The 14022-nt window shown below is 39.9% G+C and overlaps 1 protein-coding gene across 1 annotated transcript in view; it reads left to right on the plus strand.

The window, feature by feature from the left end:
• PDE3A (phosphodiesterase 3A) overlaps positions 1–12317 on the plus strand; it is a 223594-nt gene extending 211277 nt beyond the window's left edge. The window contains exons 13-16 of the mRNA XM_053978622.1: positions 367–570; positions 2349–2504; positions 5853–6093; positions 9453–12317. Coding sequence (XP_053834597.1) covers positions 367–570; positions 2349–2504; positions 5853–6093; positions 9453–9700 — 849 coding nt within the window. The 3' untranslated portion in view covers positions 9701–12317. The remainder of the gene's footprint in view (positions 1–366; positions 571–2348; positions 2505–5852; positions 6094–9452) is intronic.
• The last annotated feature ends 1705 nt before the right edge of the window (positions 12318–14022 follow it).

The following is a 14022-nucleotide window of genomic DNA, read 5'->3' on the forward strand; positions in this document are numbered from 1 at the left end:
CCGAGATGGTTTTGCCAAGATGGTTTTGCTGAGATGGTTTTGCCAAGATGGTTTTGCCAAGATGGTTTTGCCAAGATGGTTTTGCTAAGATGGTTTTGCTAAGATGGTTTTGCCGAGATGATTTTGCCGAGATGGTTTTGCTAAGATGGTTTTGCTAAGATGGTTTTGCTAAGATGGTTTTGCTAAGATGGTTTTGCCAAGATGGTTTTGCCAAGATGGTTTTGCTAAGATGGTTTTGCTAAGATGGTTTTGCCGAGATGATTTTGCCGAGATGGTTTTGCCGAGATGATTTTGCTAAGATGGTTTTGCCAAGATGGTTTTGCCAAGATATTCCTCAGCTGCCCCTTGCCCGTGTTGCTTCCACAGGCGGTGCTGTACAACGACCGCTCCGTGCTGGAGAACCACCACGCTGCTGCTGCCTGGAACCTCTTCATGTCCAGGCCAGAGTACAACTTCCTGGTCAACCTGGACCACGTGGAGTTCAAGCATTTCCGCTTCCTCGTCATCGAGGCCATTCTGGCTACTGACCTGAAGAAGCACTTTGATTTCGTTGCCAAGTTCAACGCCAAGGTGAGATCAGTTTGGGTTTCTGGGGAACGGTCAGAAAAGATTGTGGGCCTTGGTAGCATCCAGCAAAAAAGGGTTTCTATTTCCTCTGAATGTCCTTTTGGCTGCTGTAAAATGTTGAATAATAATCTGGCCTTTCTGATGGGTTTTTACTCATTTAAAGTTAGTGACACAGCTTCTCTTCTCATATATATATTTACTTTTTTTTCAGAAAGTGGTTTAAGGCTAAAAATATCGCAAACTGTTTTTACATTCTACTTTTCAAGATTGCTTTCTTGTTCACTGGCACTTTAGACCTATTAGAAAAGCACTCAGGGGAAAAAATCAATGGTGTTATTACCCAGTTTCCATAATGGCCACTTTAAGTGAATTTTTACTGATTTAGTTGTACTATTGCATTATGAAAGCATAAATCAGAGCAGTTTTGTCATTCTAATTTCAAATGCAGTGAAAGCGTGGTCACTAAACATCTTTCCTGCATGCTCCATTCAGTGAGCCATAAAATCACAACCCTGGGAAACCATTCCTAAAAACTGTTTACAGTTTCAACCTAACTTATTGGGAATCACCTCCTATTAAGATATTTTAATAAACTCCATCACCCATCAAAGCTTTTGGCCTGTTAACTAGATACCTGCCTTTGGAGCTGGTACTGCTTTCTTGTTCCTTGTGAGAAACCCCCAAAACCAGTGTGTTTTGTATCTGGGACCTCCTAGCTGTTTTGGTGGCACGGATAAAATGTTTTTATCAATCTGGCATTACTTAGGATGGATCTGTATGCTGACACTTCGAAGCCTCCACGTGTACAACTCATTTTATTTTCCATTTCCCTGTAACATCTCTCCATGGCAGGCTTTAAGAAGTTGTGGAGAAAGGCCCTAGATATGGTCCAGGGTAGAAAGAGAACTGATCTGTAGATCCATAAAAGTCTGAGCTCCTTCTGCACCCCTGCTAGTCATGTCCCCTCCAACCTTAACCTTGCTGCTTTTATTTTAGAGCAGCTGACAGTATGTATCACTTTTTTTTGTGAGAGGTATGGGAAAAATAGAGAAAAGGAAAAAAGGGAGGAAATAGTTTCAGCCATGCTGATGTCAAACAGGAAAATAAGCTCAATTCACACATCTTCATGCTGCAATCAAGCCATCATGATATTTTATAGTAATTTGTATTTATACACCAGTAGGGATCAACTTCTTGAAAAATGTCATGGAAAGATTGCATTTCTTTGTTTTCCTAGTAAATGCTTTCAAACAGGTGCATAATGTGCACTTCGAATAGATAACATTATACTATATATATATAATGCATAATATTGTTATATATAATATAATATTATATATTATATTATATTATTATATACAGTATATATTATAATATAATATTATATAATATATAATATATTATATATCATATATATTTTATATTATATATTATATTATATATTATAATATATTATATTTTCGATCTATAACATATTTTCTATATATATTTTCTATGTATACTATATTATTCATTATATATAGTATACATATAATATTATTCTTTTTATATATAGTATATATATTATATATTATACTATATATATAATATATAATAATGATATTGACTTCTCATTATTCATCTCAGTGTTCCTTGGTCTTCACTTATTTTTCCCTTTCCATATTGTTAATTCCAGCCTGGGGTTAGCTCACCTGCTTATGCTAGTGATTTTATCAAATAGCTAAATATCTTCCTCTTTTGCCTGGGATGACCACGTTGGTTTCCTTTTCCCTGTCTCCTAGGTGAACGACGATGTTGGAATTGACTGGACCAACGAGAACGACCGCTTGCTGGTTTGTCAGATGTGCATCAAACTGGCTGACATCAACGGGCCTGCCAAGTGCAAGGACTTGCACCTGCAGTGGACAGAAGGCATCGTCAATGAGTTTTATGAACAGGTAAAGGCATTCCAAAGCTGCCTGCCTGGTGTTCTGGAGCATGACAGTGCTGGTGGCCAGCGGAAAATCACAGAGAGTAGGGGCAAAGAGGTTGGCTAGAGTCACATTAATCCATTTTTTTTTGCTGGACCAGTAAAAGTCCTTTTTCCACTAAAGTTTCTGGTGTGTCCTCAGAAATGTGTTTCTGCAGGCTGAACTGTTCAAGGCTGGCACTGTGGACAAGCACTGGCATGGTGAACAAGTGTTCCTTTCCTCTTTTTTTTTCCCTGTTGTCAGTCATCATAGCTGTCATTTCCCTCTTCTTGAGTGCAAACTGTGTTTTCATCCTTCCTTCTGTGTTCTCTCAGGACATCAGCTGGTTCTCATGGCTCTTCTCTGCAGCCTCACACTTTTATTGACATGTAGTCTCCAAAAGTGGACACAACATCCTTGTTGAGATGGTCTAAACAGAGCAGTGGGATAGTTTTAGCTCCTCTGCAGGCCACACCTCTGTTCACACAACCAGAACCTTTATGTGCAGAGCAGGACTCCAGCACTGGCTTTCAGTGCATCACAGACCAACCACAGCTGCTCCCTACACATTGATCCTGACCCACATTTCAGTTTTAAGACAGCCCTTGCAGCTCTCAGAGGTTGGTCAGTACAACTGCACTAATTACTCAAGGCCATGCTGGTGGCACAAGGGAGGAGGACAGGCACAGGAATTTCCCAGGAAAGCCCTGGGAATTCAGCCAGGCACTGCTCCTCTCTTTCTAGGTGTAAGGGAGCCCTTAATTGAACCTAATTTTCTCATTTTAACCTATTTAGCCCTGCTGAGTGCAAGGATCAGGGCTGTTCCTCTGTTTCCTGAGCGGGAGCATTTTGAATGTTCTGGTCAGATTAAACTCCACATCCTTTCTTTTCCAGAAGCAAGCAGGCTAAATCACTGAACAAGACAACTCACAGGCTTCTCAGGCAGGCTGAGCAGTAACTTGGACTCACAGCCTAATCCCTTTTAAAGCTTTTTCAACTTCCCTTAAATTTACTGCACTCACAGTTTGGAAAAAAAAAACCAACCAGGATTTGCTGCTGCCTTCTGGAGTATGTAAAGAGACAGGGAAAGGGACATAATTCAGGCATTGACCTGAGGCTTCATCATTTCCTTCAAATCTCCCAAGAAAAAGAAACTACGATGAACCTTACCTATAGTATGAATATAGCTGGTTCCATTTTTGTTTTCTTTTTTTTTTATTAAACAAAGACAGTATGTCTCAAAACAACCTTCATGCCCCAAATTTTCTTTCAGGAAATGCTTTTCTTCTTCCTTACAACTGTTCCAACAAACTGTACTTCACAGTTCTGATGATGATCATAGCTTATGTGGATGACTAGTGCATGCAGACAGAAGCAGTTCAACAGATGGAGAATATGACTTTCCTTTTCTCCAATAAAAGTTATATCAGCCCAAATATATTCATATCAGCAAAGCCTTGGAGAGTGAATCAAGCTTGTGAGGATACAGATGTGGGAAGATATTATCTGTTCCACAGTATGACCCTGTGTTATTTTCCATCATTTAGAAATGAGATCCAGAACAGAGAACATTTTCTTTCTTGGACTTGCTTTTGGCATTAAGGAGGATAAGTTAAACTCTCACTTTCTTTTATCTCTATTAAAAGCTGCTTTTCTTTAATGTAATATGCTACAAGAGGTGTACAGACCATCTTCACCAAGCTTTTGAGCATTAGATTTTTTCTGTGACTGGAAAAGTCTTCATATTCTCATTTCCAAAAAGGAGAAATTTATGGGAAGTTTGTATTTCCCTGGAAGTATTGTCAAAAAGCACACATATGTGAATTCAACCTATGCTGTGAAAATCATGAAATATCTTTGTTACAATAAACACCAAGTCCATTCAAGAATTTCACTCCCATATAAATAAAAACTGCTTATTAAAAATATGTTGTATCAAAATATTAAAAGTTCTGTGTCATATTGTTGCAGGATGTTCCCTCCTTTTCACATGTCCAGCATAATTATTTGAAGACAGAATAGACATATTAGAATAAAAAGCAACACACTGCAAGACATTTTCACATAATAAATCATGTTTTAACAGAACGATAAAAAAAGAATTTGTAAACATTTCAAAAGTCAGCATTTCTCCCCGTTCACAGCTGGGAAATCTCAGATATGTTTCTGTAAAGAAGAGCAAGGTGTCACCTCTTCTTAATTTGCTTGCTATTTCAAGAATGGATGGCATGTTTCAGTGTTTTGTCAACACAAATATTTTGTTTTTTAATGATTGCACATAACATTTCAGGGTTGGTTATTATAAAATTAGCAAACAAAACACAAGGAAATGAGATATTTGTTGTACATACTCCAAAATTTAGCTCTCTTTTTTTGGCCTTCACCAAATACAGATACAGGCAGGGTGCTGGTCAGCTGTGAAGACCATTACTTTTCAAAAATTTACATTATAAGGAGATAAATATAAGCAAACATAATGGAAACTGAAAATGCATCTCCAAATTCTAACATATATCCCATAATAGAGAACTCTGTACTGTATTACAGTGTTCAGTTATATATCAGGCTTGATTAGGGAAGTTGGATATTTTTTGGGGGGCGGAGATGGCATCTGGTCTTGTCATGTCTGCTCAGCTGAAAGCTCACTGGTATCACCAGAAGCTTTGGCTCTGCAGTGAAGTTTTACTTTATAGCATGAGAAGAGAGGAAAAAAACTCATCTCATGCCTCCCTCTCTCCCCTAAAAAAGCTTCATGGGAAAGATTTACTGGTTTTGAGCAAATGGATGTCATACATTGCTTTAATTGGGATCATTCTAATAATAGTCACAGGAAACAAATATGCCAAAAGGACATCTCCAGGTTACTTTTAATAAGGATGAAATTAATAACAAAGCTAGTCTGGTGAGATAGCCCTGTCTTGTAGATATTGTCTTATTCCCTGTAAACAAGGTTGTTGTGATTTAGCAATCACGCAGTCAGAAGGGATTTTTTTTTTTGAAATATGGTGAAGAAAGAAATGAAATAACAATTTTCAAGTTTTCACACAGTGTAAAGTTCAGGGCTAGGGGCATCCTTCTGCAGAGTCATTGTTAAATTCTTCCTTGTTAAATTCACACTATTGCTAGTGGGCTGGTATCAGCTCCTACAAGGAAAGAGCTGTAACTCTGCCCATCTGACACGATGGCACTGTGGCAATGCCACGATGGAAGAGCCAGGCTGGCATTTAGATGTTGTCCTCCCAGCATTTTTAATTGGCTGGGTATGCTTTACAGCTTTCTGTGGCATGGCTTTGTTTCATTTAGCTCAGAGGAATTATGGCTGTTTTTCCTCTCCAGGGTGATGAAGAGGCCAGCCTGGGCCTGCCCATCAGCCCTTTCATGGACCGCTCCGCTCCTCAGCTGGCACACCTCCAGGAATCCTTCATCACTCACATCGTGGGACCACTCTGCAACTCCTACGACTCAGCAGGGCTGATGCCAGGAAAATGGATAGAAGAGAGTGACGAGTCAGGAGACACTGATGAGCAAGAAGAGGAGGAAACGGCAGAAATGGAAACTTGTGAAAACGCCGAATCCAGTAAGTGGTTGACGCTTCCATTTTCCAGCGAAACAAGCTCTGTGTTGTGGCCAAAACACTAAGCAGAGAGAGGCTGTGAGCTGGCCAGCTTCAGCATGGGCCTCCTCCAGAGTGACAGTGAGCCCTTGGTGTCCTTGGTGAAGCTGTAGCCACTTACATTGTGAATGGAGATGCTCCATGGTTTCAGCACCAATGTGGTTCATATCTACCACTTATTTCTACCTTAGTTGGGGTTTCTGGTGGTGGATCACCTGTCTGTGCCATGAGGGTTTTCTAGACTCTTTCAGGACTGGTGTTGATAGACTACAAGAATTTCAGTTGAAAAAAGGCTGTTTGGGAGAAGATTTTTCAAGGAAAACACTCATCATATCCATGAGTTAACATGACAAACAGGAATAAGAGAATGAGGATCTGAAATGCTGATGCAGTAAAGGAGTTTTTAACAATGAAATCATTTTAATGCAAATCTCTTTAAGGTAACATGGAGAAGAGTGGGAAGAGAATTGGCACTGAGCATTCATTGCTGTGTTGTGTGCTGGGAGCTGCATCACTTGGTTAACCAGTAACTAAAGCTCATATTCTCCTGTTTCTCCTCTAGAAAAGCAGCACTGCCAATGTTTGGGTACTGAGATGAAAGCTTTTTACCTTGAAAGGAGATTTCAGGCACTTGTGGGAAGTGATTTTTAAGAGAAAATACTGCAGCTGTAATACTGACCTCTTCCTTTTATCAGTTTAATTTTGCATTACCTTTTCCTTTCTTTCATGTTCTTTCTCCCTCTGAATTTTCTACTACTGTTCCTTTATTTCCCTCTTCTGAGTCATCTTTCTCTCTCTCCTCTGTATCCAGAAGTTTTAGGAAACAGCAGCCTAAAGTGCACTCATGAAATACTAATACTTTTTTCCTCAACAGCCTCACTTTTTCTGTTCTTTCCCACACATATTCTTTCATGCCCTGCCTGGGTATCATCCCTGTATCCTGTTGGGAAAGCTGACAAAGGTTTGATGAGTGCAGTAAGTCACATATGGATGTGGAGCTAAAATCTATGTCTCCTGATGTGCAGAGTTAACCTTTTATCTCTAGTAAGATCCAGAGGTAAACAGTTTGTGTCTAAGAAATCATTGCTATTTTTCACACACACACCCTTGTACATATTTTAGGTTTAGAACGTTCACACGCACAAAAAAAATCTTGTAGAGAACAGTAAACATCAAGTAATGTAACACACATGGGTTAATTTGATCCTTATGATCACCTTTTGATCTGTCAGTTCTGTAACAGGCAGAGCCACATGTTTGTGGCAGATTGGCCTTCATGGAAGTGCCTGCAACTGGTAATTAACACAGACCCAAAACCTGAAACTGATACTGCTGTATTAAAAAAAAAAATATGAAGGATGTTCTCTTATATCCATGATGTCTGTAATCTTACTCTGAAATCCTTGGTTTCCTTTCATTTAATATCTCTATTCACTTATCTTCTGTATCACCATTAGTGGAGTCAAATAATGCTGTTTTCAGGTTAAAAGCACTGATAATTATTAACCCTTTTCACATTGCAAACAGACTGATTTTAGTGATCTTCTGTTTCCTTTTTTACCCTGTTATAGTACCTTAATATTCAGCCTGGTGTTTTTACTATGGTTTTCAAAGCTTTAAAAATTAATGTATCAGAAGTTTTGAAATATTCAACAAATTCTTTCTACTTCCTTGGTACCAAAAGGGGAATGCTTCTCTTCTCCATCATACTAATGTGTGGTAAATGGTTGTCTTCAGGTCCCCTAAATTCTCTGTGGCTGTGTGGACCTTACTCAGGATTCTGTGACATCTTTTGTGTCAATATAGGGGCCTCATAGAAATGTGTACCTGTGACCAACACAGTTTTGTACTTTATAAACTTTCTCAGTGAAGCAATAAAAGGTTGAGATGTCAGATGCACAGACCTTAAGACTGGTATAGATGGTGGTAAAGATCTTTTGTTGACAATGCCTTTGAGGCAGATAGAAATATAATTGTGGTGGAAAACACTTCATCTAGTTCCTGATAATTCACTGAAGCAGTTGAGATCAGTTTAAGAGTTATAACCTTGAAGTAGCCTTAAGTAATTTTTTTTTTTTTACTATACAGGAGCATATACTTTCCCTGAAGGTTTTATGCAAGTATAAGAATTAAACAGACTCAGTCTTTAGTGATTCAGACAAATTTTAACACCACAGCAAGTGTCTGCAGAGAGCAGCAAGATGTGGGGTCGCCTGGGAAACCCAGGAGGGAATGTCCTGCTGTAGCATTGGCAGCATAGGGGCTTCTTATTAGTGCTAAACCTGAAGGTTTCCTACAGGGAACCAAGGGCTTTCTAATGAAGGATTGAATTGGATTTGGTCTGTTCCCAGTGAAAAGCTCTTTGTTTCCAGTTCAAAAGCTTCAAGGGCTAAACATTTTGGATCCTGACACAGACATACTTCAGGCAACCTGCAAATACTAATCCACGCAAATTTATCTGGTACAAAACATTCCTCTACGTCACCTTCTTTAAGGAAAAATCAGCAGTTGTCTTTGGAGGGGCTATTATTTCAGTTCTGTGACGGCCATTGTCACTGCTAATGACCAGGAAAATTTTTCAAACTTTGTACTGCTAAGGAGTTAGGAATCTGTATTGGACAGAGTATATTGACAGGGGAAAAACCACCCTTCAGACAGCAAAACATTGTAGTGTCAGCTGTGTCAGGAGCTGTGAGAACCACCAGGGACAAAACCACTTTGTAGGCTGAGAGCAGGGGCCTGGTGCTCCAAAACCAAAGAGAAGCAAGCTCCCTGTGATAGCATTTGGGTGTATGAGTGCTTCTTTAGTGCTCAGGCTGATGCCAGAGCAATGTTGTGCTTAAGCTTTAAGGTAACCTCCACCACAATGGTGGTTCCATTTTCCTTGAAAATGGAACATAGGAAAATGATCAGGATTATTTTTTTTTCCATAGGACAATCAGCAGGGATCTACTGGGGGTGAGGAGAGTGCAGAATTGAATGTGTGTTGATCAGAGTCTTTAAGAACTTGATGTAAAATGAGCAGAAACAGCTCAGTGATGTGTTTTATGCATAGTCATTCAAAGGTTAGATACCTCTGTAAGCAGCTGACACAGGCACAGCATGCAGCCTTGGGATAGGATGAAGCTAGGGCTCAAACTGTGCAGGAAACCAGTTTGCTTTCCCCAAAATCTGGAGAGGCACAGCTTTCTGAATTTTTAACACTGTTCAAATGTTGGGGTTTAAAAATCTGTCATAGTACACTCTGTCTGCTTCCTGTGCCTTCAGTTGCTTTTCCTTCTCCAATAGAAACCAGTACATTCATGTCACATGGTGTTTTACAGGAAAGAAGAAGTTCAAGAGGAGGAAAATCTACTGTCAGATCACTCAGCACCTGCTTCAGAACCACAAGATGTGGCAGAAAGTGATTGAGGATGAGGAGAGGTTAGCTGGGTCAGAGAAGCAAGGCACGGAGCAATCCCCACTGCACCAATCTTCAGAACAAATCCAGGCCATCAGGGAAGAGGAGGAAGAGAAAGGGAAGGCCAAGAAGGATGAAGAGGAGAACACAACTGTAGAACCAAACCAATGACAATATTTACAGCAGTATTTTAAGACAGATTGACTCGTGCACAGACTCTTTCTCAAGCCAGCACAGCATTTAGACACAACACTGTAGAAGTATGGGATAATGCGCCTACAGCTGTTTAATTTGTTTCTCTTTCCTTTTTATGGTGAGGTACATTGTTTAAACTCCTATGCTCAAGGAAGCTTTCACACTGCAACACCGGCTTTACAGACTTTCTTTGAAGAGATTTGGGGGTGGGTGGAATTATATAAATATATATATATATACTTAGCCAGGGTTATTGGCTGCACACTTCAGCAAAATACATTTAATGATATATTATGGTCACTGTGATATTTACAGGAGAAAGTTATCTGAGGAAATGCTGCTTCTGAAGCACATTTGCAGTTAACAGTAAGGTACCAGTTAAGTAGCTTTTTGCTCTTAATGCTGAGGGATAAAAGTTCCAAAGCTTTATATGAATGCTGATATATCCTGCCAAACACATATGTGTGAGCGAGGGGGTGTTTGCAAGTGTGAGTGGATGTGAGGAAATACAGCATGGTCTGAGTTCTTACCACACCAGCTGTAGCACACGTCCCAGCACACCACAACAAACAGAAGGCCAGAACTGTAGAGAATTCGTGCCTGCAAGGGAACAATTTTGAGGAGCTTTGCTTTCCCACAGCCCTCCAATCCCAGTTTGCACTCCAGCTGCGGGCAGCCTCCATTCAGCAGCAGCCCAGGCGCTGCTCTGGCCCTACCCAGCTGCGCTGGCATCACCTCCTCCTCCTCCTCCTCGGCACCTCCCGGACTGCTGGCGAAAGGGATGTGCCAGGAGGGTTTTTGGCAAAGGGGGGAAGTGCATGGCACAGCAATCTGTGCCCCTGGAGAAGGCTGGCCCTGCCTGCACTCGTGCAGGGTGGACGGCAGCGCGGGGCCCTCTTCTGCCCTCACCCCCTGCCTCTGGGCATCTCTGACCAAATGTGTCATTGGAGAACAAAGCTAAACTGCTGGGAGGCAAAAGAAGGGAGTGTGGGGGCCAGGGCCTTCCCCAGAAGAAGGCAAAGGGTGCATTAGGAGCTGCAGGGGACAGGAGCCAGTCCTGCGTGGGCTGGGCACTCAGTGTCCCAGGACCTCACATGGGCTTCAGAGAACCTGGGTTTTCAGTGTGAGGTGCTGCATGGGAGCAGTTTGTTGCTGGCATTCTGCTTAGGAGCAGCATGTTTGATCCCACCAATATATTTTTCCTTCTTTCTTTTCTTTTCTTTTCTTTTTTTTTTTTTTAACAGAAAGAAAAAGATCGGGCCTGTAAGAACAGCAGATCTTTTTTGTTGTTGTTGTTCTGTTCATTTGTTTTCTCTGTTGTTTATGCTGTGAGCCAAATGTCTATTTAAAAGGTTGGATATTCACTTTCAATATTTTATTTCACGATATATTTGTCAATGATTAGCTATCTAGATGTAAATATGGAAAAATTTTTATGGGTTCCTGTAGATAATGATATCTTTAAGAAAACAAAAAGAAAAAGAAAAAAAGGGAAAAGTTGTTTTGTAAAGATAATTTTTTAAGAAATAAATACAAAAACATTTTTATACAGTGTAGCCATTTCCAAACCCCACAAACAAAGTCTTGATAAATCTGTACAGACCCTTCTGGGAAGCCAGCGGTCTACAGGATCAAGGCTTTAAAATATTAATGCTCTTGGGGACTGGCAGCACCAAGCAGTACCCCACAATTCAGAGATTTGTTCCTACAGAAAGAGTTATACATATAAACTTCAGTATCTCTCAGAACTCCTTTGACTATGTATGCTTTTTCTATTTTGATTCTGCAATCAGTTGAAGAGGGTTGCTTGTGAGAGTGAGATTCCTTGTGAAAGGCAGAGTTTGTAGAAGTCATTTCTGTGTTGGATTTCTGACATTGCACCCATCGCTTTTTGCTATTGTTACACGTTCACCAAATTTCATGATCCTGTTGACACCTCCCCAAAATGTTGGAAAACATTCTCTGTCAAAGCCAATCACAGGTGTGCTGTCACTTCAGAGTTCCCCCTTGCTTTGCATTTCTGTCAGAATGAGGTTTTGCTCAAAAGAGGATTTGGGGTTTTTGCTGATTGCATTTTCCTGATATTGTCCTGTCCTCCTCTTGCCAGTGGAAAATGTGTTTGCCTTTCAGCAGAGTGACTGGGCAGGTTCTGAATGCTCTCATCAGCAGGAATATTTAGGAAGTGTTTTCCAGTGAAATCAGGAATGCAAAGATCCAAATCGCACTGCTTTTTTAAAGGGAGAGGACAAGGCAGAATTCATTCAAAAGAAAAAAGTTGGCTCCAAGACCTCAGCAAGTCTCCACCAATACCAGCTTGCATTGTTTTCATATCTCTTCAGTCACTTTGATCATTTTATTTGGGCTTTTCTTGTATAAGTAAAATGCATACCTTATAGTATGAGAAGGCTTTATTATGCCTCATTCTATCCTTTAAAAATGAAATTTACAGAGATGCTTTAAAATGTCACATCTCCAAGCACTTCTTTCTCAATTTTCAGTGCATAATCACTGCAATTGGATTTTAATATTGGGGTTTATATTGCTTTTGCTGAAAGAGGAAAAAAATTCTATTGCAGCAAGTGTTAGTGGGTGCCCAGTTGGTAAAATTATGAAGAAGCATTCAAGAATGAGGCAAAATCCTGTAAGCAGAGTTTCACATATTCCTCTAAACTGGCATACATAGGGTTGAAAACAACTAAGAGTAACTAAGAAAAGTTACCTAAAAATGTGCTGAAATGAAACCATTATATTTTTCTAGTCATCATTTTTGGTTGCCATTAAGTAAAATTAGTGTCAGCTTCTAATTTCTTTTTCTGCATTGCCAAGGCAGGTGTTAGAAATTGATACACCATTGCTACCCCAGCCTGTTCATGGGAACAGTCATTGAACTGGACCTTTATGGTGAAGAAATTGCTGACAGAATTAAAATGATTGTTGTTTTTACCCAAACTAGAAAGAAATTCCAGTGAAGAAGCTCAAGTGGCTGCAAGTGCTCAGCTTGGTAAGAGGTGATTTTTTTTTCCCCACTTCAAGTTGTTAGTAATCCAGTTCCTGCAGGTGGTCCCTCCTTAAGAATCTGATTCTCAGTCTTTGAAGTGCATGTTTGGCACGCAATGATCAGGAAATCTCCAGGTTGGCTTAGATATAACAAAAGAAAATACCAGAGAGATTTTATGTCAATAATGTGACAATTTTCCTTTTTTTTCTTTTTGTACTTTGGGGTTCATAGATAAAGAAGCAGGTAGAGGACTTTATAATATTTTCTAGTCCAAAGGAGGCAAAACTTTTCACCTGCAGTTACAGCAGCCTTTTGGAGGCAGAAGGTTTTCCACTTTGTGCAGTCCTTTGGTGTTGCAATCACCAAATAATCCACAGCCTAAGAAATATTTTTAGGAAGAAAAACCAAATAATAGAAAATTAATTGTATTCAATCAGCAAAATGTTCTTGTTTTAGGTGGGCTGTTTACAGTGTTGATATGAATTCCTGGTACCTACCATATGTAAAGCAGTGTGGTAGACACTAAAGAAAGCAACCCCCATTTAAACAGTGTTTTGCAGTGGCAAACCCAAAGTACTTTAGTTTTCTGTTCTTTAAAAACAAGAGGAGGAAGACCAGATGATTTTCTTCCATTTGGATATTTTGTTTTCCCCACTATAATGGCACTTGGTGTCTGATCCTGTTCCCTTCTAGTCCAGAAGTTTCCCTGAAATACTTTTGCAGTGCTTGCAGCTCCCAGTGCAGTGACAGAAGGACTCTGTGTGTCACACAGCAATCACATGTAAACACTTTTGTCCCTATATTGGCACTTTTGTTGATAGCTACATGGTGTTTACCATGGACTACAACTTTTCTCCTTACTCTTGTGTTGCAGAGGAAACACGTGGAAGTAGAGAGTGTGAAAGCCCCAAACAATTTAATTACCTTTTCTTTTAGAGGGAGTGTAAGACATTAGCTTCTAAAGAAACTAAAAATACTGTGTCTAAAAACAATAGTTTCAAATTTTCAAAGGGACATAGTTTACTAGGCTCTATATTGATGCTCTGATTCTAAAATCTTGGTTTGGTTTTAGCTAATGAGCAGAGCAGTTTGACACTTGTCTCTGAAAATCTACTCCCTCCAGTAGGAAGATGGTGTTTGATGAGATGTTGCAAGCTGTGCATCAGAAGTGAGTTGCAACAATCTAGGGAAAAGGGATTTTACTGTGCTTTTGGCAGGATTTTGGATGGCCTTCATCTGTGAATGAAATCTTTTACTTGGAGCTGTGTGTCACCAAAGCCCTCCCCTGTGACATCATGCA

The sequence above is a fragment of the Vidua macroura genome, chromosome 5, assembly GCF_024509145.1.
Source record: "Vidua macroura isolate BioBank_ID:100142 chromosome 5, ASM2450914v1, whole genome shotgun sequence".
In the NCBI taxonomy this organism is placed as follows: domain Eukaryota; kingdom Metazoa; phylum Chordata; class Aves; order Passeriformes; family Viduidae; genus Vidua; species Vidua macroura.